Below are 22441 nucleotides of genomic sequence, written 5' to 3' on the forward strand. Positions count from 1 at the left end.
CCCGTGATAAGGAGGGACTTTGTGTCAAACCTAACGCACAAATCAATTAATAAAAGATGAATGTATATAGATTTATATTTTTAACTGATTAAATTATTACATTTGTTGAAACAATGTGTCAAAACCATAGTTAAAACTAAAAAAAATGGCGCATGACATAATGGTCTACAGTAATTGTTTCAATATACAAAACCATTCGGCTAAACTAAGCTTATTTCAACATATTATGTCTATGGGGAGTGTAGTATAAAGTATTAAAATATTTTTTCCGTTTCCAATAATGAATTCATTTATTCCGTCACTTTGAACTAACCTCTTCTCTCTACCTCCCTCTAGCGGCGGGCAGCACAGCTACAGGCTCCGAGGGATGAGGTGCAGCCATAGGTGCAGCAAAACTGAGATGTGAGTGTTGCCTTTGGGAAAATAGTTGAAATAACAACATGCACGCGCTAGTTCCGAACAAGTACACGTAAGTTAAATAGATAACTTGGATGTAAGTTCCTGCCTGCATGTACATGTATACTTTGCGTTTAATGTTGCTGCATCAAAGACCTATGTAGTATTAACTTTATTTTAAGAATACTGTACCAAATTTTACAACAACCATGTTTGTTGGTCATGTATCATTTGGTGTCGTATTCTTTTACTGGCGCCATTTCTTCTTAATGTGTCCTTTTAACACCTTTAAAAAATAGAGTGCCTTTTTTACATGCACATGATTTCTGAAAATGTCTGAAAACCATACTTCTTCTTACATAAGCTGTACTTACCTTGAAGTTGGAAAAAAAATAGGTTACTTGAAATATTTTGGACCTCGGGCACTTCTGGATGTGATCCATAGTCAAAAGTTGAATGCTACATTTTTTCCTGTGATAGCACATTATTTCTTCACACCATAGCAATTAAACTTGGCAAGTGCAGTGCTATGTTATGTGCAGATTTATTATACGCTTCAAGGGATGTCACTACTGCACCAGTCTTCAACCCTGTTACCAAAGCAGTGGCCTACGCTGGCTTTTGCAGACTACAACACTCATTCATTTATTATTTTTTTCTTTTGTTGGAGGATTAGATCTAAATCGGGGCCGTTACTTCTGTATTGTCCTGCATTTTAATGTACACAGAAAGTAGGAGCTCACATCAGTCATTGTCAGACATGCCATGCCTCATATGAACCCATGGCTTAAGGAACCAGTCTGCACATGTGTGTGGGTGGTCTTTTTTATACAGAATATGTGAAGTTTCTTGTGCAACAATCAAGCAAGTGCCACATCTTCACTATGTGCGAATTAAGAGAACAAATTAAGTGTGGGGTGTGGAGAAGAAGCAAGAAACTACAATTATATTTTGATTAGCAAAAATATCCAATAAGTCCGGTCGACTTATGTCAAGCTCTCAAACAATGTCTTTCTCGCGTTATCAGGGACAGAGTGATCTGTGTTCATGCAACATGTTGTAGATGTGTGCGTTCCCTAAAGTTAAGTTTATTCTTTGTTGTAATTCACTTCTGAAACTTTATGAACATTGATTTTGTTTTTCAGTTGCCTATAGTCATTTTTATTTCTTCAAATATTTCAGTTTAATATTGCAAACAACTTCACAACATACAAAATGAATAATATTAACCCAGAAACATGTCATGAATAGAATATATATATATATATATATATATATATATATATATATATATATATATATATATATATATATATATATATACATATATATATATATATATATGTATATATATATATACTCTTTTATATATATCTTGTCCTCTGGTGGGGATAAAAAAATAAACAGCAAAGCTTTGACAACAGCACCTTGACATAGTATGTAGTTCCAACATTACCTTGAGAAGTTTAGAACAGTAAACAGATAAATTACTGGAGGAGGTTTTGAGTATGTAACGGGATGTTTTTGGTAAAGCGTCATATCCTTTTTGTAAGTGGATAATTTTTTGATTGAAGCAGCGCGAGCCTTAAAGATGGAGCTGTCCTCCTTCGTTCCTTGCTTTGTTTTTTCCTTCATTTTCTAATTCTTGGCAACGGAAACAAATCACAATGTCTTGGAGGAATGTGATAGTAATTTAAACTGTCAACAAATGACTGATCAGATTTTTTTTTAATTGTTTACAAGGTCATGAATATGTTCAATAAATAGACTGTAGTATCACTTTTACTGTATAAACTTCATCTTTTTTTACATGCAGTCCATAAAATTTTCATTTGACGGAATAATTTACCCTGTTATGTATATATACAAATAGATATTTTCTCTTTATTCTCTTTTTTAAACTCTTCAATAAAATCTATACATTTTATACACTATCTCCCTCTTTTAATGGTCAATGTGCATACACATGAAGTGTCTATCCTTATAAAGCGCCAGCCGATCTTCTTTTTGCTATCCATGGTAAGCGCTCGCACGTAGGACTGGGTTGTCCTGCATTGGGAATTATAATGCCGCTTGTCCATTCCTCTGCAGCCATCCTTCGTGTACCCCATTGGGTTGCATTTGGTCTCATAAAAGTATTGCTTCAGTTGGCCATTGGGGACAGGGACCTTTTCCATGATGGTAACTGTCTGCCCAGACATGTCTATTGCCGTCTTTTTATCCACTGCTGTCACCCACTGGCTAATACTGTCACACACACTGAGCTCTCCACGCCGCGACGGGTCCGAGTGCCGGCGCACGCGCATTGACATGTTGGCGGCGTCCAGATAGTTTTTGTATTCCTCCAGGAGAAAGAGCAACGGCGGCTCCAAAGGCACTTGGTTGCTGATCATCACCCGCGAGTTGTACAAGTCGGCATCCTTGGAGTCCGCCGGGTCCGGACTGGGCCCCCCTCCGCCCGGGCTCTTCTCTGAGCCTTGTCCCAGACGGGCGTCACCCTCCACCTCTAGCAGCTCCTCTATGACCTGCTCAAACGTGTCTGTGAGGGCCGCCAGCTGCCCCCCACTGCCCTGAGCAGTCCCATGGCCCCAGCCCGCAGTCGCAGCAGCAGCGCCCAAGTAGCCCTCCGTCCGATGGGCCCTCATACCCGGGGCGTCTCTCAGGGGCGCGGCTCTCATGCAACTGAAGTATGAAATTACCATAGTAAGAAACAGGATGGTCATCACTCTTCTAACCTGGTGGAACTGCAACAGACAGAAACAGAAAGAAGCACATCAGTCAAAGAGATTTTTTTTGGACATCTCAAACGCACATTTATATCAAGCCAAGACATGAGCCACTTGCCCAATATTTTACTGAAGTGACACTGGCACTGTTTTATCAGTTTTACAAACTGTTTGCAAAGTCATCATTCCAGTCCTGTGTAATGTCTGGTCTCAGTTCTTGTTTGTTGGCAAGAAAAAAACTGGAACATATTTTTATAAAGGCCTTGCTTTCTCAAAGCCATGTTATGCTGCAGTGTTTTAAACGCACTTCTAAGCCAACCACTGAGAAAAGACCGGACATGAGGGATGTCAACTTATTAACATTTGCAGTCATTACTGTGAGACTTCTTATCAGTCTTTTCATTGCAATAACATCATTGGCAGGAACAAACGATGGAGCAGACCTTTAAAGATTAATTTAGAGCGCCGTGTCTATGTTTGCTTAAAGAATATGCCATTATTTGTTTCTGCTTTCAGTGAACGCTAATGTTTGGACAGGGTCAATATTGTGCTTCCACTAACAAAATGACCTGTTCTCCAATACGGATAGCGCTTATTAAAAGGGGATTTTGTGTCAGCCTCGACAAATGTTATAATATTTAAAAGTGCCAGTTGTTGTTTGGCAGGAAAACAGGAGTTTGTTGAGGGCAGTGGTTTCTTTAATGAGATTACTGCAAAATGATCACCATGATGTGGGAATAGACTAATAGATTCAAACACCTCTTATTTTTTTAAGTTCAAAAAAGATAAACATGTCCTATACTGAGGCATAAGCAAGTGAAATCTAGATCAAATTTCCGCTTTTAAAAATAGCGTTGACCTAGACTGCAACTGCACACTGGTCCATCCCGACCAGACAAACCAAAAAGTCACACACACACACACACACACACACACACACACACACACACACACACAAAGGGCCTTGCGCGTTTTGAGGAGCGAACCCCACCTTAAAAAGCATTTGCTTCAGTCTTAATTGGTATCTGGGGATGTGGCTGCAATTAACCGACGCCACACGGGACTGGCACATCACCTAAAAATAGACGTGCTGGGAGTCTCACAGTCTCTATTCAGAATATCACATACTTGTTTCTAATGAGCCACTGACTCCCAGAGCTGCGTGATGTGCATGTCCCAAGTCAGTGTGTCTGTTAAGGGGGAGGCAGATTCGATTTAAACCCCCCCTCCTCCTCCTCCTCCTCCTCCTCCTTTCTTACTACAAACAATACAAAAAGTTGGACATTTACCATAAAGCATCTGCCTTCATCTCAGCTCTATTGCTTACCGGATTTGGGCTCTTTATGTGTATAGGATGCATTTAGGCTTATACTATTATGACTCAATTGGTTCCACTTCCACGCGGAGGCAAAGAGCGTGCGATTATCGTCCTGGGCGTCAAACTTCATGCTGGAAATGGTGCTGCAGACCGGAGGAGTGCTTGCTGCATCTTCCGTAATAGAGACCACAGGGGTAATATTGCAGTAGCGGGGGGTGTGGAGAGTGGTGCCAGCGTCATTTCGCAGCATAACAACCGCGGATGACGTCTCTTCCAGGTCTCCATAGGGGAGCCAGAGGAGGGGAGGAGGTTGCTGGGGGTAATGCCACTCAACGGTGCGCAATCGCCAGCCCTTTCCTCTCCCATGGGACGCCCTCCCGCACACCGGGTACAACAAATGATTTTATTTCTAACTCCGCGATTTCCTGTTTTCCATCCAGGACAATCAATACGGCTTATGCTCTCAATCAGCATCCTGTTAAGACGTGATGAAGCCAATGAATCTTTTAATTGCTGTGGGACCTGGGTTGAGGATCACCAGCTTATATCTCCTACTGGGCCTGAACGTGGCAGTGTGCAATTGTTTTCATTGCAAATTCGCTGCAGAAATTCACTGTCAACACATAGCAGCTTCAACACAATATGTGTCAGTACTCGGGGAAGTTGAACTCTCCCCCTTCACTCCCTCTGCTGCCCCCTATTGTGTACATTTTTTATGTATTTTTTCAATCTTTTTGCACCAAAGGGCTTGACAGTGGGGCGATTTGGATTCCCTGTGTGTGATTTAGGTGTGGGCAGGCTGACAACAAAGCCAACTGAAATGAATAAACAAAAAACACAAAAGCTGTAGAAAAAGGGTTCATTTATAGTGCATGTAAAATCAATGCTTTGCGGTGATTTGATTTTCTGATTTCTGCCCTGCAGGTTCACCGCGCCACTCATCTCGCAGTAACCACTCCGCAAACAAGCTCCCATTCACAACGGCACAGCTCCGAACACCAGCAACAATGTGTGCACAGGAGCAGGTGAGTGCGCAGCCATACTGACCACCTGTTTGCTCATCAGGAGCCGCACGACTGCGTGAGCCTTGTAAACGTACGAGCCTCGCGTTTATTCTGTGAGCGCCAGGTGAGGATTACAACCATAAATCCCTCCTTTGACAGAAGCAGAAACGTTGTTCTGGAAGCATGAAAGGACAGGCAGCGTAATGTTGTTCTGCCCCACTGCACATGTCATTACAGTATATGGCTGCATCATGAACAGCAGCTCCTGATATCAACATCAAACAGAGAAATTAAACTTCTGCACTCTTCTCCCTTCTGGGTTCACTTTTTCCACCCTTGCAACATGTTATTACGCGCTTATATGTTATGCACTTGATGTCTCCAAATATATATAAAGGCAAAACTGTCATTACAACTTCAGCACGAGGAGGTAGTCTGCGAAAGGACCCCTTGTGCGTTCAACAATGCAACGTTTTTGCAATTAGAGTTGTCAGCACTAATGGCAGACACGTGTGGAAGCTCACTGCCTTCTCCTTGTCTGGGATCTGCTTACAATCTGACACAGTTTCAAAGCATGTTTAGTAATAGATGAGCAGCACTGAAGGATTATACCTGGCCCGGTCTGAGCCAACCCCAGCCACTGCCACAAAGAGTCAGCTCTTCAAACGACTGCTGAGTGATGCGTCCATTCCCAAATAAGTCGCCTCCTCGGGCTCAATGAAACGCAATGAGACTCGGCCTCGTCACAAACATTTCCTGATACAAGCCTGCTCATAATTCACTGTGCTAATGTTGCCATACTTTGTTGTTTTTTTTATATACAGAGACAATCACACTGTCAAGCACAAGGGTTGAACAGAAACCGATGCAGTACTCTTTTGTGAACGCTAGAGCGCGCATGAGACCGTGAAATATTGCGCAGATCCTGTTTCCCTCCACCTTTCATGCTGCGTGTACCCTCCTTGATGTGAAACTGAAGACAGATAAATAAATAAAGTCATATAGATATGGACTTATTTGAAAGATGTTACAGTGGCATTAATCCATATTATTCTTCATACAAAGACATACAAGAGTTGATCGCCCATGGCTGCAAAAATCACACTTGATACTTGGTTAAAATGTCTCGTCCAAAAATCTTAGTGGAACCAACGAACCTGTTCACTGGCCAGCTTTCCACCACACTATAAACGACGCGTTCAACAAAACAATGTGAAGTTGTAAGTGCTACTAATGGCAACAAAAAAATCCAACAAGTCCCGGGGTATTGCCCCAGCTCTGTGTGTGGTGTTGGCTAACGCAGCGATGTAGCTCAGGTTTCCTATAAAGTCTTAATGAGTTGCATCAAACTTTTCAGACTTTTCACAATCGGCGACACAAAACATGACGGTAGGACATCGTGTCCGCAGTAGTGGTGATGATGAGGATGATCCTGCGCAGTTACAGATGCGTTTCAGTGTTTTTTACGCGTCTGATTTCACATATTGGACACTCTCCACTTCGTTACTTCATTGTAATAATAAACAGTCTCATCGCTTGGGCTGGTTCAGGTTTAATGGCAAAAGCATCGTTATGGAGGGTTTGCATGGTGGCCTCGGCCTCGGCGTGTTCTGGAAACCTAATCAACATAATAACTCCGTTTTTTATTAATGAACGCGAGGGTAAGGTTACACCTATCCCTCACAGTCTGTCTGTTCGCAGGAGAACCGGACTTGATCGAGCTACTTTTAGCCCCCCTCCCCTCCTCTACTCCCTCGTAATATGCACACATACACTCACCCTCAACAATAAAACAAAAGTGCGGAAAACAAGTTAAGGCAAACAAAGATAAAAACATACCTTTTTACTGCCCAAGTCGTGAAAGAGACCATTCAAGAGGACAGTGTCATCTGGGGGACGCTTTAGACAAACTCTCTGCTCTGAGCAATTAACTTTAAAAGGGTATTTTCCTCTCTCTTCCCCAAGACAAGCTTCAGGATATCTCTTCTTCAGCTATGGAGCAAATATATTAAATTATTGATGGTGGAAATTGCATGGATGAGGTAGTGCACTCCCATGGCTGCGCGGCGCGTTTGGAGATCGTTTGGAGATCGCGTCAAAGTGAAGTTGTCGCATGGTGAAAGAAAAAGGGAAAAACGCCGCACTGTGAGCAGCAGCGGAGGCAGCGGCAGCACACGGCTGATAGACCTCAGAGGCTGAACTGAGGAGCCGTGGCAAACTACAGTAACTTTACTACACACAATGACGCTGCAACATGTGACCCGCCGCTGCAGCCCCGAGGCGGAACTATTAGCGCTTTTGTTTGTCCGCCAGGATCCACTCCATACGTCTGCCAATATATCCTACATTGAGGCTATATAAAGCACAAAGCGTTTCTCTCTGCACTCCTCTCTTCCGTATTTTTATGCCCAGTGAGTTCAAAGAGGGAGGCATTTGCGTAACAGTGCGTCTCCAAGTCGTGATACACCTCGAGTGGTTTTAGACTTGGCCTATTTGTATAAAATTAGGCGAGCAGGGAACTAAAAACAGCGTGCCTCTGCCTCTAAACAGCACACACTGAGGGGGATAGATGCGTTATATTAAAACAAGCCCCGGCTCAGATGCTATGCGTCGTTTTGCGTCAGCATCTAACCCAATTATAGCTCTATATGAGGTTTCCTGGATGTTATTTTAAAGCATCCTTCTATATGGCCATGTTTAGATCAGAATGGACTCACAGTTTTCAACAAAATGCTTTGCTTTCACGTCATGTGCAATAGGACATTTTACATTTTAACAAGATGTCGTGTATAAGTCTGAGAATACATGGACACCCCGATTCTAACTGGTCACACAGCTATAGCAGATTATTTCTTAAGTCACCATGCAAATTCTTCTTTCAACATCAATCAAGCAGCATTGTGTGATTGGTAAACTCTCACCACACACAAGATACTGAAGTTTACCAAGCTTTGTGCTGTAAAACCGAGTTGCAACACCAGACAATAGGATGCCACGCTTGATCTCGAGCCTGTAAACTTGAATTCTTTCTTGAGGCTTTGAAACAAGTTGCCTCCACAACAGATGGGCACCTCCCCTGCAATGCCCCGCAGTGTAGTAACTATCCTTTCACAGGTCATTCCAACCTCATACATGCTAAATAAACACCTTTAAATAACATCAACAAAGCTGAAAAGGGGCTTCCTCGCATCGGGAACAAACTGCGCCTTTCACCATTTGAATAAAGACGTCAGCAGAGCCACAGCATTTCAATTGGGGATTTGGAAAGTCCACCTGTGATGAATACAAGAGTGAGTATAATGGGGAGATAGCAGCTCATTATCCTTGCGCCTTGGCTTTGGTCCAGGGCAAGGATTTGTTGTGATGTGCTTGCTATATTGCCCATCATGGCGCTCTTCCCTGCATGCGCCTATGAGCAGTGGAGAGCCCTTGTTTGGCATGTAGCAGTATGAGAGTGGATGCTCACACCTGCGTTAATGAGTCAGTCCCACCTCCAACACACCCGGGGACATGCCAAGATAGATATAGCCCGCCCCAAAGGCGCACAGGAGGCGAGGGCAAACTCTGGATGACAAAGAGTTGCATCAGCAATCACTGAGCGACTTGACTCCGGAGAGGATAAAAAAATGCACACTGCACAAGGGGCTGTTCCAAACAAGTAATTCATAAATAAATCACTTGGCATCTCATTAGGAGCCAAACAACAACATGGTGTGTGTGTGTCTCTCCATTTTGCAAAGACAGCACAACTTCACAGAGGGGGCTCACACGCTTTACAGAGTGGGTTTTTTGTGAATGAAAATTTGAAAGGCAGAGAGACCAGTGGAATTTGTTGGCTCATCCAGGTGAAACTTGAAGAGAAGCGTGGCCAAACAGCCGTCCATCTAAAACTGCTAAACCACTATTTCATCGGAACTCGGGTGTACGATTTCTGTATAGGTTTAAGATTTCCCCATAGGACGCTGCGGTGACAATGACTTCAAATAGGACCAATGGCGGGGAGGATCTTTTGTCTTTGTCAGTTTTGGGACAGAGTTAAAGGTGATACAGCTTTGGCGACCACATGCGTTTCTCGAGAATACAGTCGCACATACATTGGACTGCAGATAAGTGAGCCATCCAGTGACAATATGACACACTTGGATAACCTTTCAAGGCTCGTCTCTTGCCAAACTGCAGCGTGATGCCGGCAGTGTGCTGAGAGAGAGGGAGAGAAAAAAAGGCTCTCCAAGAGTCTACAAGTATGTGTGTTCATGTTCTTTCTTTGTGCAAAAAAAAAAAAAAACATGGACGAATTGACATTCTGCAGAAATGTCATTTTCAGTAGGGATAAAGGATGGCAGCGAGGGCATTTTGATCAAAGTAATGAAAGAAAACACGTCTACTGGGCTGCGGGGACGACTCACGACTGTGACGTAAATCCGGAGGTGGAGAACAGTGTCTGCTAAACAAATAAAGACCAGCCTAATCAAATGCTGTAGCGAGAATTTCATGTCTTGCTTATTGCCATCACACAAAGCTTTTATCTAATCACAAATACCAATACAATAGACTAGTATTTCATATGACTGGAAATTACTGCCATCTTTTATTATATGTTGTCTTGTTGTTGTATCTTTCCCCTTGCCTTGCACCCCCCACCCCCAACCACCTCACACATCTCCCCCCACCCCACAGACCCCTCAATCCAATATAACCACAGCATCAATAACCTTTTGGTTCTCTGCTGGGGAGGAAATACTCAAGAAAGGCCTTAGTAATAGGTTGTATCTTATTTTCCAATTTGGTGCACAAATGAGCCAGGCAAACTAAATCTGTGCCTGTATGTGACTCATGATTTGTTTGATAACATGTTGGCACCCATACTGTGATTCACATTATTGATTATATGTACAAATATCTTGGAGAAGAAACAGAGGAGGAGCCATATTGTTCAAGGAAGCTTGTTGTCATCAAAGACTTTCTCACGCACACAGCCATGACTCCTCGTGTACCGACACTAATATGTACTAAAACTGTCCACTGTGTATTAATAACTTCTCGTGGGCTTGTGCACTGTTTAAAAGAAAATCCAAAAACAACCCTGTGACGAATAGCTGATAATTAAGAATCGAAATAAGGCACAAGGCCCCCTGCCAGAACTTGTTTAAACAAGCCTGTTAATTGGATGGAGGTGTTGACGATGGAGATGATGGTGACGCTAGTTGTGACTAAAGCAGGCTCACAAAAAAGACACAGAAGCAACAGAGAAAGCTAAAGAACAAGAGAAGCTTTTCTAAAGGTGAATTGGTGCGTTCTATGTGGCCATGATGGCGTTTAAAGCGGAGAGACAAAACAACGTGTTTTCTTCAGTCTGTCGCTGCATCTGACATACGAATAAGTGCAACTTAATTGACAAATTTGGCCAAAGTAAAAACCACTGCAGAGACTCGTGGGAATTAAACGCCATAGCAACGACTTCACATGTGCGCGTGGCAACGTCTGCGCGCGTGAACATTGCATGATGGAATGTTCACTAAATAAATGCCTAGCAACTAAAATAACGTAAAGCTCTTCTAGGCTCTCACTGTGGCCCCATAGGCCCGGCAATACACGAGTAAAACATGCGCAATAAACCACGCAGATACGGCTATTACAAGACATTCTGCACTCATCCAAAAGGAATAAAAAATATACGCTGCGAATAAAATTGAATATGTCGACGATCAAACCAAACCAGCTGCACTGTCAAAGTTATGAGGTGCAATTTAGACTCGGCTGACGGCGGTTATCAATGAAAAGAGCGGTTTAAAATTAGTACAACGCGATTGAAGCATCAGTGCGTAAACGTGCGTAATTTTCGCGTAATTTGACGGATCGCTTGAAATGAACGTCGTTGCTTCTTTTAATTCAAAGTTCAGTTTCGGGGCCCTAAGAAATAATTCTACGTTCGCAATAAAGCTTACATTCTGACGCCCACCCCAACTCTGCAGAGCTGAGAGTGCAGAGCGAGCAGAGAGAGGGAGAGGAGGGAGATTCTCGGGAAAGATAACACACGCGGAGACGCACGCGTGGAGCGCGCACGGCCGCACACAAGAACGTGCAGCCCCATTTATGGACTGATCCGCTGACGTACATTGCAGAAAAGTGCTATAAAAAAACCTTCATACATACAAAGTGTGTCGTGCCACCCCACAGACCCCTCCTAACCCGCCTTCGCTCATCCCTCCTCCTTCACCCAACACGCCCACGCCCACGCCATAATCCCACGTCTCGGTGCGAGAGGGGGGAAAGCGTAATAAATATACCGTCACATTATCACAAAATAAAATAAAACTAAATTATTCATCAAACAATACAACGCGACAAGCGCCGAGAAGCGTCGTTATTATTATTCATTGTTTTTTGTTTCATCGAGCCACGACGACGACCCGCTTAAATCCGTTTAAATCCGAAAAACAATATAGTAATTTCAGCTTTTATTATGAATGCCCGGAAGCCTAATAAGTCTGATCTATTTTTGGTTTAATAGGCAGTAAAACGGACTAATCGATCCGCGCGCATGACGTTAAATTCCCCCTTCTTTCACGTCACATTATTAAACGCGTCGAGATTAATACATTATGTTTTATTCTCGAACGGAAATCCGGATTTTGTTTGTTTATTTATTTATTACTGCAACATTACTGTGGATTAAACCAGCCATGGCAGAGGCAGTGGGCGTTAGGGCTTTTCTCCTTCCTTGCAGTTTTCTCCCATCCAAGCAAGCAAGCTTCGTCTGCCTTGGATGAAAAAATAATAAAAAAAGGCTTAATCTTGAGGAGAGTCTATTGCATTATCCTCTTCGGGCGAACTGCGTCGCGTTTGGATGCTAATTGATAAAAGAATGCGGAAATAAAAACGCTATTTCGAGAAGAAGAAGGAAAAAAAGGTCCCACAGCAATTAAAAGCACCAGAACCAACAGCAATAACAGAAGTGTTTCTAAGTCAAAATAGCACGAATACGAAAAAAAGAAAAGAAAATCAATGCGTCCGGAGCGAGGCTTCATCTTTTATCTCTGTCATCATTTCAGCCATCACATCTGTCAGTGATGCGCTTTGACCACGCCCATCGTTATTGTAATTTTACAGGAATAATAGCCACGATTTTCCCACAGTGTGTAAAAAAATGTATATATAAGAATTTGCACGGGATTTTTTTTTTTTTTTTTTTTGTCGCTTAGTACTTTCATTCCTAGGACGTCTATGTAGGAAACCGTGTAGTTTTTTTGTGCGCGCAGAGCCGCGTTGGAGACGGGAAAAAAAGCGAGCTCGCAGGCTTATGGGGGAAGCAGGTGAAGTGAAAAGCACCTTATGAATGAAACCGTGGAGCGGTCGTAGTAAAAACACAAGTGATTTGATGGCGATGGCGATGACGGCGGGAGGGGTGGAGGGGGGGTGGGGGGGGGGTCCAGGAGGGAGGGGGGTAAAGTGTAGGGCTATTTTTGGTAGATAAAAAAAAAAAAAAAATCCACAGACATCAAGACAAAACATGAATGCAGCAGTCAAATAAGAAAAATAGACAGACAGACAGACAGACAGACAGACAGACAGACAGACAGACAGACAGATAGATAGATAGATAGATAGATAGATAGATAGATAGATAGATAGATAGATAGATAGATAGATAGATAGATAGACAGATAGACAGATAGACAGACAGACAGACAGACAGACAGACAGACAGACAGACAGACGTCCACACTAGAAGGATAGAAGGATCGCTGCAGCGTCTTTAAGTCCCATATTGGGAGCGTGATTAGGCACAACGCAACGGTTACGCAAATTATGTTGCAGCAGACACTGTTCGGAAACTCAAAAAAAAAAATCAAAAAATAAATAAATAAACGCTTCCCAAAGAACCGCACTTAAAGCACAAACCACACCGGTGCCATTTAACGCGTTTTACACCAGGCATCAAAAGCCTCAGAGTGCATACAGTTAAGAATACAGAGAAGTTCAGTGGGGGAAAAAAAACAGCTGTGTCTACGATCTATAGTGCACTATGAGTCACCTGGGTTGGGATTACGCTTCATTTCGGAGAGATTCCGGTCAGTGATGGAACAATGAAATGCTGGCAGCATGCTGTACTTATTAGAAGCCTAAGTTCACATGTGAGGAAAAGCAAGACAGAAGCGCGTATAGCAACAAAAGAGTGACATGAAAAACAATGGATTGTGCTCTTACCTTTTACAAGGGGGCTGACAACCACAATGTGCGTGGTTAGATCTCCGCGACCAACACTTGCATCTCCCAAAGTTTAACGCAGTGTGGGGGGGCTGCTATAGGTAGCGACAATGAGATGTGCAAAACACCAGACGCCCTAACATTTCTTACTTTAACCAGAACACATCTTTGAAGCGCAATCTCCTGAAACTGCAAGCGCGTTCCTTTTCCTGTTTATTTATTTGTCTTCCCTGCAAAAGGCTATCCCGCTTTTTTTTTCTTTCTTTTTTTTTTTCGCCGTTTACCAAAGAGCACAGGCTTCCTCAAAATAAGCTTACCAAAAGTTGAAAAAACAATCCCAGGTTTGGCAAAGGGGCTGGGAAAAGAGAGAAAAGAGAGTTGGCGTCCACTCGGCGTGTTAGTCCATGCACGACTCCGGTGCCTCTGTCCAACGTGCTGAAAGCATAACACAGCCAATGTAACTATGAGGGGCCAAGAAAATGTCTATAGACTTTTTTTGAGTGCCCACTTTAAACCGCTTCTTCTTTTTTTTTCCTTTTTTTTTTTTTTTTTTTTTTTAACTGTGCGGCTTCCCACAGCCTTGTCACGTGTAATTTTCACCCCCCTTGCCAAAGCTGCCCTGTTAATATTTGATCACATGTTGGTTGGACATTTCCTTTTTCGACAGCTCCAACACATTGAACCGGTGCCTCTGCCAGCGTTTACGCGTAAAAAAAACAAGACTCTGAATGGGGGGGGAATTTCTACTGAATGACAGTGGCACATGTTGCTCGGCTTGAGAAAACAACCAAAAAACAACCCAAAAAAACAACAACAATGTGTCATAAACGGGGAAAGAAGAAGAAGAAGAAGAAGGAGGGGGAAAAAAAGAGGCTACAAACATACATGAGTGCAACACATTCAGCTCACGAGATCCACAGCAGAGCGTGGATGTGCCTTCTTTTTCCCCCCCAAGCCTTACCTCTCTCACTGAACCGGCATATCCAGAGCAGAGAAATGCCACACTCAAGCCTTTTTTTTGTTGTTGCTGCTGCTGCTGCTGTTGCTGCTGCTGCTGCACTGAAGCTTTGACAACATCAACCTCATCAGGCATGAGTCTCGGTACTGACTTTCCCCCAAAGTATAGTCAAGTAGTCCAAGTAGCCCTTTCCAGCAGCGCAAAGAGCCCAACACCAACCAGCCTCAAGCAAAGCACGACTCAGCTGCTAATCACCCCCCCCTCTTGATGTATGTACGCCGCTGTTTCCATTGCTACTTACCATTTTCCCCTACGCTGTCCCGGAGATAGAAAGTGTGTTAATATCCACTCACTCCCAACAGATGCTGGTAGGTAATGTGTCTGTTTCAAGTCATCATATGAGAACTTCAGCTCTTGCTCAGTAGATCGCCCACCACTTCGCTGACTTGTTATGAATCTAATAACCCTTTGCAATGTCGGCTTGCTTTAAAAAAAAAAAAAAAAAAAAAAAACACTCTCTTATAGGCAACACCTGGGTGGTTCAACAAGAGGAGGACAAACATCAACAACAGTGCAAAGCTTGTCAGGAAAGCTTGTTCAGATGTGCGTAACACCCTCGCCTGGACAACGCCATTAAAGAGAGTCTTCTTACGTGATTGAAATAAAAGCGACTGGCAATCCCCAAGTTTTGCACACACACACAAAAAAGGAAAGGAAAGGAAAGGCTGTGACTATAGGTTTTCCTGACTGCTCGCCTGTTTCACTGCCTTTACTCAAATGATCCGCGTCGAGCTTTACAGTAAAGGCTCAAAACTTCTGAGACCAATAATTCACGTGTTTGTGTTAAAAAAGCCGTTCACTCCCTCCTTGGCGGAGATCCACACACTGTCAGGGGGCCCTTTTACGCAGTCTGCGAGCACAACAGGTCGTTTTTTTTTTTTAGGTTTTCCTTTGCCTGCGAATCGAACCAGCTTTCCTTTCGTTCGCGATGAAAACTTCTAGACTAAGGGGGAGGAGGGAGGGGGGTACGACTTGTTGCGTGCTCCCGTAATCTCTCTCCTCCTGCAACTCATCTTATACTTACATCAGAACCTCTCAAAGCGCGTTCTTTTGCGTGTCTCAATAGGAGTTTGAGAAGAAAAATATTAAAAAAAAACAAACTAGTCCTTCTCCTCGTCTCCTCGGGCGCGATTTTTTTTTGGGGGAGGGAGGGGGGGGTACGTGTGAGCAGAGAGAGCGCAGCCTCAAGAGCGGAGTGCTACTTCTCGATCACGCGCGTATATATATGGAAGTTCAAAGGCGAAATCGCTGTTTTCTGTAAAATTCCATCAGTTGCACAGCCAACTCTCCACCATCTGATTGTTATGCAGTGACGAAGCGCTGTGCAAGTGAAGCCCCGAATCCACTAAGTAATGTGAGTAATAGGCTGATATTTGCCTGACTCTACGCCAGCATGACCAAAAGTTTCTGCTGGGTGACGCGTCACAATCGTGCTCCTCCAAAACGACTCATCGCGTCGTTCTGAATTGCTTCGTGGAAATCACAAGAACTTTGCGTTTTAAGAATGATATATCTGCGTTGTTTTTTGCCAGCGTCACTCCGGCAAGTCAGTGGATTTTGAGAGCAAAGGAAGGATGCAATTTACTCATACCAGTGTCATGGAGACACAGCCAACGTTGCCAGTCCAGAAATACACGATCAAAGATATTATAGCAGAATGATGTCAATAAACAAAACAAAAAAAGTACTATCAATGAGGAAAGTTACTTAATTCTCAATATAAGCACACAGGGGCAATCGCATACAAAGTCATTCACAAAAATGCCTTTTATTGGATTGCCACTAAAGCGAATCATCTTCTTCTCAAGGTGCAGCGATTGCTATATTACACATTTTACACCCCGCTGACTTCCCTGACCCTCTTGAAACTTTTTTTTTTTCTTTTCCCCCAGGCTTGTGAATGGCAAAAGGAGCACAGTGGTTTGTGACACCTATTGCGGTTGCATAAGGGGGAATCCTCAATATAATGTGATAAAAATACGGAACCCCCTGAAACATTGCCGATGATGCCAGTCTGTCACCGCCCCCTCCCATCACAGCTCGCACAAGCCGCCCCAAACAACCGCCAACCTCCCAATTATTGCTGTGTTATTGACAGTTTAGGCTCTGACACAGTTTTCGGTGTTGCTTGGCTTAGGCACTTCATGCTTCTAATTCAGTCCGACTACGCATGTTGCATATCATCTTCCCTTTTGGACATGCTGCCAAAGTTCTTCCATCGTTTTTATTCCTGTTTTTTTATCAACAACACAAGATGGCATAATCGGATACAGTTTTCGAGAAGCAACAAGTGGCACATACAGAGGCTCTTATTCTCCCCAGACATATTTTTTCCATTTAAATGCTGCAGGCTTTTCACACTCGTTACAGGAGAGTAATAAAAGGGTCGGTGACGTGAAAGACCCTTAGGTGTGGACACCAAGCATGGGGGATGAATGCCTCACTTTTGTCCCCCCGGGGGTTGATTAAAACGATCAGGATATGAGCGCCCCATCACCTCTTTGGACCCGTCCCACTCGGGTGAGTCCTCCCTGCTTCCTTGACGTGGTAAACTTGACTTTCTCCTACTTGTGATGTTGTTAACACTTCCAGTGCTCCCACAGCTTTCACAGACTAATACTGACTCACGCTCGTCCCTTTTCTCTGTGCACTAGCAGCGTTGTGCGCCCTCCCCCGCACACGCACTCCGACGCCACAGTATCTTATGGCCTGGCTTGAGGTCATAGGATCAATCAGTCCAATCCCCCGGGCTGCCTATGGCTCTGTGGGCAAATGAGCCACTTCACCCCACTGTCAGTGCACTTACAGGTGAGTTGTATGTGTGTTGTTACTTCACAGTGTACGCTAGGAGTAGAAGTAACATGTAGATCAAATATGTATGTGCAAGTGATAGAAACGGCCGCACAACATTTCATCAAATAAATAGAATAAAATCATTAGGAGTGTTTGTGTTGGTTGAAAATTACCTTTAATAAATCATACTGTGAGTGGGCTCGCCTCAGACCTCGTAACTTTGCTGGGAGTGGGACATCACCGGCTTGTCTCCATGGAGATGTTAACGCTTTGCATCAACTACAGGTGGCCGACTCTTGTTTAATTCATATATTAAGTCCTATTTCTTTTTTTTTTTGTGACCCACTGTAAACATAAGGAGAGCATTTGGTATGTCTGGCATGTTTGTTCATCAGCGTTTTGCGACAATCTAGTTGCTCCTGTGACGTAGCAACATATATCCGGGAATGTTTCACAGTGTGGCTTTAAATACAAGACTAATATCATATCACTTTCAAATACAACGGTTGTGAACTGGCTTGACATAAACTGATTAAGAGTATTTTTAAATGTCAGAATAAATGTGTCTGTAGCCATGAACTTAGACAAATGTATTTCAAAACCTAAATCTAAGCAAATGTATCCTCCCTTTTCTCTGAGGTGAGTACAGGTCCATGCATCCGTGTTCATATGTTTCAATATCGCTCTTCTAGAGTTAACTCATTGTTTCAGTTCTCTATGTACTTTGCATGTGGTAGAATTGACAACAAAGCCAACTTTGAACCTTGAACTATAATCTTTTTACAGTCAAAGGCCTTTCCTTCACTGATGTGTAGGCGAGCAGAGGTTATGACCCAAGATGATCCAGCTTGAAATAGAGAAGATTCAGACGCATCTGTCGGACCCTTGTACGATTTACACCCTTGAATTGACCACACTCCAATAGACGTCATTTTGTGATGCATTTGGTGAGTCAATCATGCCCCAAGATAACAGGGGTGTAGAGAATTTGTTAGATATCCCATACTATGTGAAATACTGTGCTGTTTTTTGGACAAAATCCCCTTTTGTCTTTAGACTGAGGTCTTCCATCTGACTGAAAGTGTCATGTTTTTGCCTGTATAGCCTCAAACAAAAACGCTTGTTGTTCCTCTGGTTTAGTATCTTCTGACAAAATAACTTTCTTGTTTACTTTTTACTTGGAATTTACAGTGTTGAAATGTTTTAGTAAAATATTGTAACAATATCGTTATTGCAATATTCAAGACAAGTGTTTGCATATTACAATCTTTCCTCATATCGTGCAGCCCTAATTTGTATTGAACAAAATCATTGGAGTGTCTTTATGCTGTGGCCCTCGTACGCTCCTGTTTACATCCGCTAATTACATTTGGGGCCTGGGTGGTCTCAGAAATCATTACTAAAATGTACGGTGCCAGGCTAAAATTTTGTGACTATCAGCACTTTCCCCTCGCTGTAATGACAACTATTAGGGCCGAGCTGTGTATCTCTACTCTATCTTAATCTTTGCCTCCATAAATATTGATAACAAAGGCCCCACGTCATGTGCTACTATAGTACCTGCTGCTGGGTAAAAATAGCAGGTTATCTCTTACAGCCTCTTACGCACAGCCAGCGTACCAACCTGCTGGCTATGGGAAGTTGAGTTCAGGGACTGAGCTATTGTATAGTATGTTGTATAGTATAGTATAGTATAGTATAGTATAGTATAGTATAGTATAGTATAGTATAGTATAGTATAGTATAGCAACATGGCTAAGAAATGTATTATCTATGTATTATCAATTTTTTTCATTCTTTATTCCCGCAATCGTTAAACATGGTAAGCCTATGTGACAAGGAAAATATTTTTTTTATAAACTTTTATGTGCATGTGTGCCAGAATTTTTTACAGTATTCATGGCACATCATATATTGTATTTGTGCAATTTGTGCTTTTATCATTTGTCAAATTTTTACCCTCTTTTGGTGGAAAAGGTGCCTAATTTCTTTCACTTGGCTCTATTGGTATTCACTGTTGTAATATGTGAACTTTCAGAACCCCAACCATCACCAATAAAGCAGGTACAATTGCCAAGCCTGATGACAATACCGTATGCTCCCCGCTGGACATTTGTCACTCTGCCTCATAATATTTCTTTAGAGAGAGAGGAATCAATTATCAGTCTGGGGCAGTGACTCAGAGATAGCAGTGCTGCCCCGTAAATAACGCCCCGCTGCCACCATACCTCACAGTGATGCTCCGCGCTGCGTTTGTGCTAATTTCTCTGATGCTATCTTTAGACTGACGGACAGAGGAGGATAGATGGTTTTTGGGTTGCCCACTGGCTTATGGCAGGCCAAAGTATGTCTTTCCCAGAGGTGGGTGATGATACGTGCTATACTGTTGCTTCATCATATTCTTACTCAATAGGAAGAGCTGTCTGTGAGGGCTGGGCCTTTTGACAACAATAATCCTCAAATCTTGATATTGCTTTAATTTGCATTTAGCTTTGTTTCTGCTCCAGTTTAGCATAAATATGCTCTCATAAAATTCTTCCAAAAGTCCAAACTGACTCCAGACCTGTCATCATGGAAGCCCTATAACGATATGTGTGTTTACAGTGTATCACGATTCGATTAGAATTTCATTCAGATTGCCCAAAAATGAGTGCAATTATTGCACAAAATGATATGGGCAACCTCAAGTGAAAAATAGCCTTCATAATAATCACTCTTTATATTAGTAACTAGTTGAAAATAGTTTGCTCAACCGTTTGGTGGTGCACATTTTATTGAATCATGTGTTGTTTCTAATTCTGCCTATCTATCTAAGTGTGTAATACTCAAAATATCCTGTTTATATTAGAGTTGGACTTGTGTGGACTGGTTTATGCTGGTTTAGACCAGTTTTAGACTGGTTTAGATCGGGTTTGAACTGGTTTATGCTGGTTTAGACCCGTTTTAGACTGGTTTAGATCAGGTTTGAACTGTTTAAAAAAAACATTGATGTTTTCCCCCAAATGGTTAGGAGATACTTACTACTACTTAAACTACTACTACTTAAAAATGTTTGTAGGGGGTAACATTAAAGGGTTATAACTACTCAACTACTACTTTCTTCTCATCATCAGTTTATTTACATCAGCCTAATGATGAACACCAAAAATGTATATTTCATATGAGTTAGAAGAAGGTATAACTTTAGTGATTGAGCCTTTAAAAAGTTGTTTTAGGGATAGTTATCAGACTGATACTGTAATTGCTCTATTTAAAAGTATGGACATCAGCCTTGAAGAGTCGGCAATGGTATATAGATATTTGTTTAGGTCATTTATCTGACTAAAAGAGGCTTTGTTTAGGGTCTAACAGTCGAAAAATATGTTGATGGTCATTTCATTTATAATAATCAATCATACAATATGGCCACAAATGATCAAAATCATCCCAATTTACCAACCTCAAAATATTGTCTTGACTTAAATTACACTTTATCTAAAAGTTACTTAAGTCCCCCCACCCTTGCTTTGATAAGAGCTCGCGCCCATCCATCTTGCTGGCTTTCGTGTGCGTTAACAGCAGGTGAGTATGTAAACTGGCCTGAGGGGAGGAATGCGGCGCGGGGTGTGACATACAAGTGCATTGATCTCAGGGCTGACTAATGTCCGTCTGCTCCACAGGCTGCAAGTGGAGGATGCTGCTGTCTCCATTATCTTTATGGTTTGTGCCTGGACCAGACGGGCTACGGGGCTGCCGCGAGATAGGGCGATGCGGCCGGGGGGAGGAGGCAACAGCCATGAGGGGAGGGAGGTAAATCCACTTAAATGACTTCACTTTATATTTGTTAGTTACTTGCACTTACCTCAGTTACTTACCTCAAACTGTGGCATGGGTACTTCTGTTATGTTTTTGTTTTTTAAATGGTTAAAAATATGTCTCTGAGTGAGGTAGTCTCAAAATTCAGCTAATGTATCCACTCATGCACAGCCATTTAGGTTTTCGTTCCACTGTCTCACCTATTAGGATAATGCCCCACTTTTTAAAGTCCCGAAGTGAAGCGTATTAAAACAGTTGGAGGATGACTTTCTGGATATATACAGTATATATTTCTAAACATATTGCTGTTGTTTTGGGGCTAAAACAGCAAATGAAATGGTTCAAAGTCCATCCCACCATGTCCCACCATATTCCACAACTTGTCCCTCTTTAAAATAATCAATATACAACTAATGTAACTGTGGCTTGTAAAAAGTGCTGGGAACATTTGAGTGGTCAATTGTGCTCAGGCCAGTCTAAAGGAAAGTATAAGCCCGTGCACTCTTACGCTAGTCCCACACACACATACTGAGAGTGGGTTGTGTCAAGAAGTGACATCAAAGCGTTACCACATTAGCTCCGCACGCTATATGCTGACGGCTGTGTTGACGTCAGAGGGGAGAGGACATAGGTAAGTCCGTATGTCCCGCCCTCTCACCTTACTCCCTAATGATATGGGTCCAGTGTCTCTCCTTATTCAAACTGTTGTTATATGTCCGAAAATAAAGTAGCTTGGATTCAAATGTATATGTGGAATGGGGCAAGCTTAACATTCTTGCTTTCGCAGGATTAAATATATACAGCCTCCTCTGATGGGTTGAGCGTTCTTCTGTCCATGAACATGCCTGGGTTCATTGGATAGAATAAAATAGGCTAAACCTTTGTGACTGTAACTCTCTGTATTTGATGCTGCTGTTCAGAATTGAGTGTAAGCTTGAACGTCTACAGAGGGATTTGAATACAAGTATTTGCATCTTGTTGCTTAGCCAAAGGCGTTATTGGTTCCCAGTGGTAGTGACCAGAGAGTTTGCATTGAAGTCTCGAAAATGGCGGGGCCCCATGTAATACAAGAGTGTGCAGCTTGACTGACCTTCAGACCAGCGCAGACGACCAACACGCGGCAACAAACGTGTTCACATTGCATGGTTATGAGTCCGTCTACTTTTCTGCGGAGATGGTACAA

The 22441-nt window shown here is 42.6% G+C and overlaps 1 protein-coding gene across 7 annotated transcripts; it reads right to left on the reverse strand.

Moving 5' to 3' along the window:
* Nucleotides 1-1742: 1742 nt before the first annotated feature.
* bdnf (brain-derived neurotrophic factor) lies at nucleotides 1743-15969 on the reverse strand. Of its 7 annotated transcripts, none has more exons than XM_079555593.1 (3): nucleotides 15695-15711; nucleotides 13970-14087; nucleotides 1744-3140 (listed from the first exon to the last, which is right to left on the reverse strand). In XM_079555593.1, the coding sequence occupies exon 3, from the start codon at nucleotides 3117-3119 to the stop codon at nucleotides 2328-2330; it is 792 nt and encodes a 263-aa protein (XP_079411719.1). In that variant the 5' UTR covers nucleotides 3120-3140; nucleotides 13970-14087; nucleotides 15695-15711; the 3' UTR covers nucleotides 1744-2327. The 7 variants fall into 7 exon arrangements, with proteins under 7 accessions (XP_079411720.1, XP_079411721.1, XP_079411719.1 ...); XM_079555596.1 differs by lacking the exon at nucleotides 15695-15711 and adding an exon at nucleotides 14912-15096; XM_079555592.1 differs by lacking the exon at nucleotides 15695-15711 and adding an exon at nucleotides 14614-14631.
* Nucleotides 15970-22441: the final 6472 nt, after the last annotated feature.

The sequence above is a fragment of the Gobius niger genome (assembly GCF_951799975.1).
Source record: "Gobius niger genome assembly, chromosome: 4".
Classification (NCBI taxonomy): Eukaryota; Metazoa; Chordata; class Actinopteri; order Gobiiformes; family Gobiidae; genus Gobius; species Gobius niger.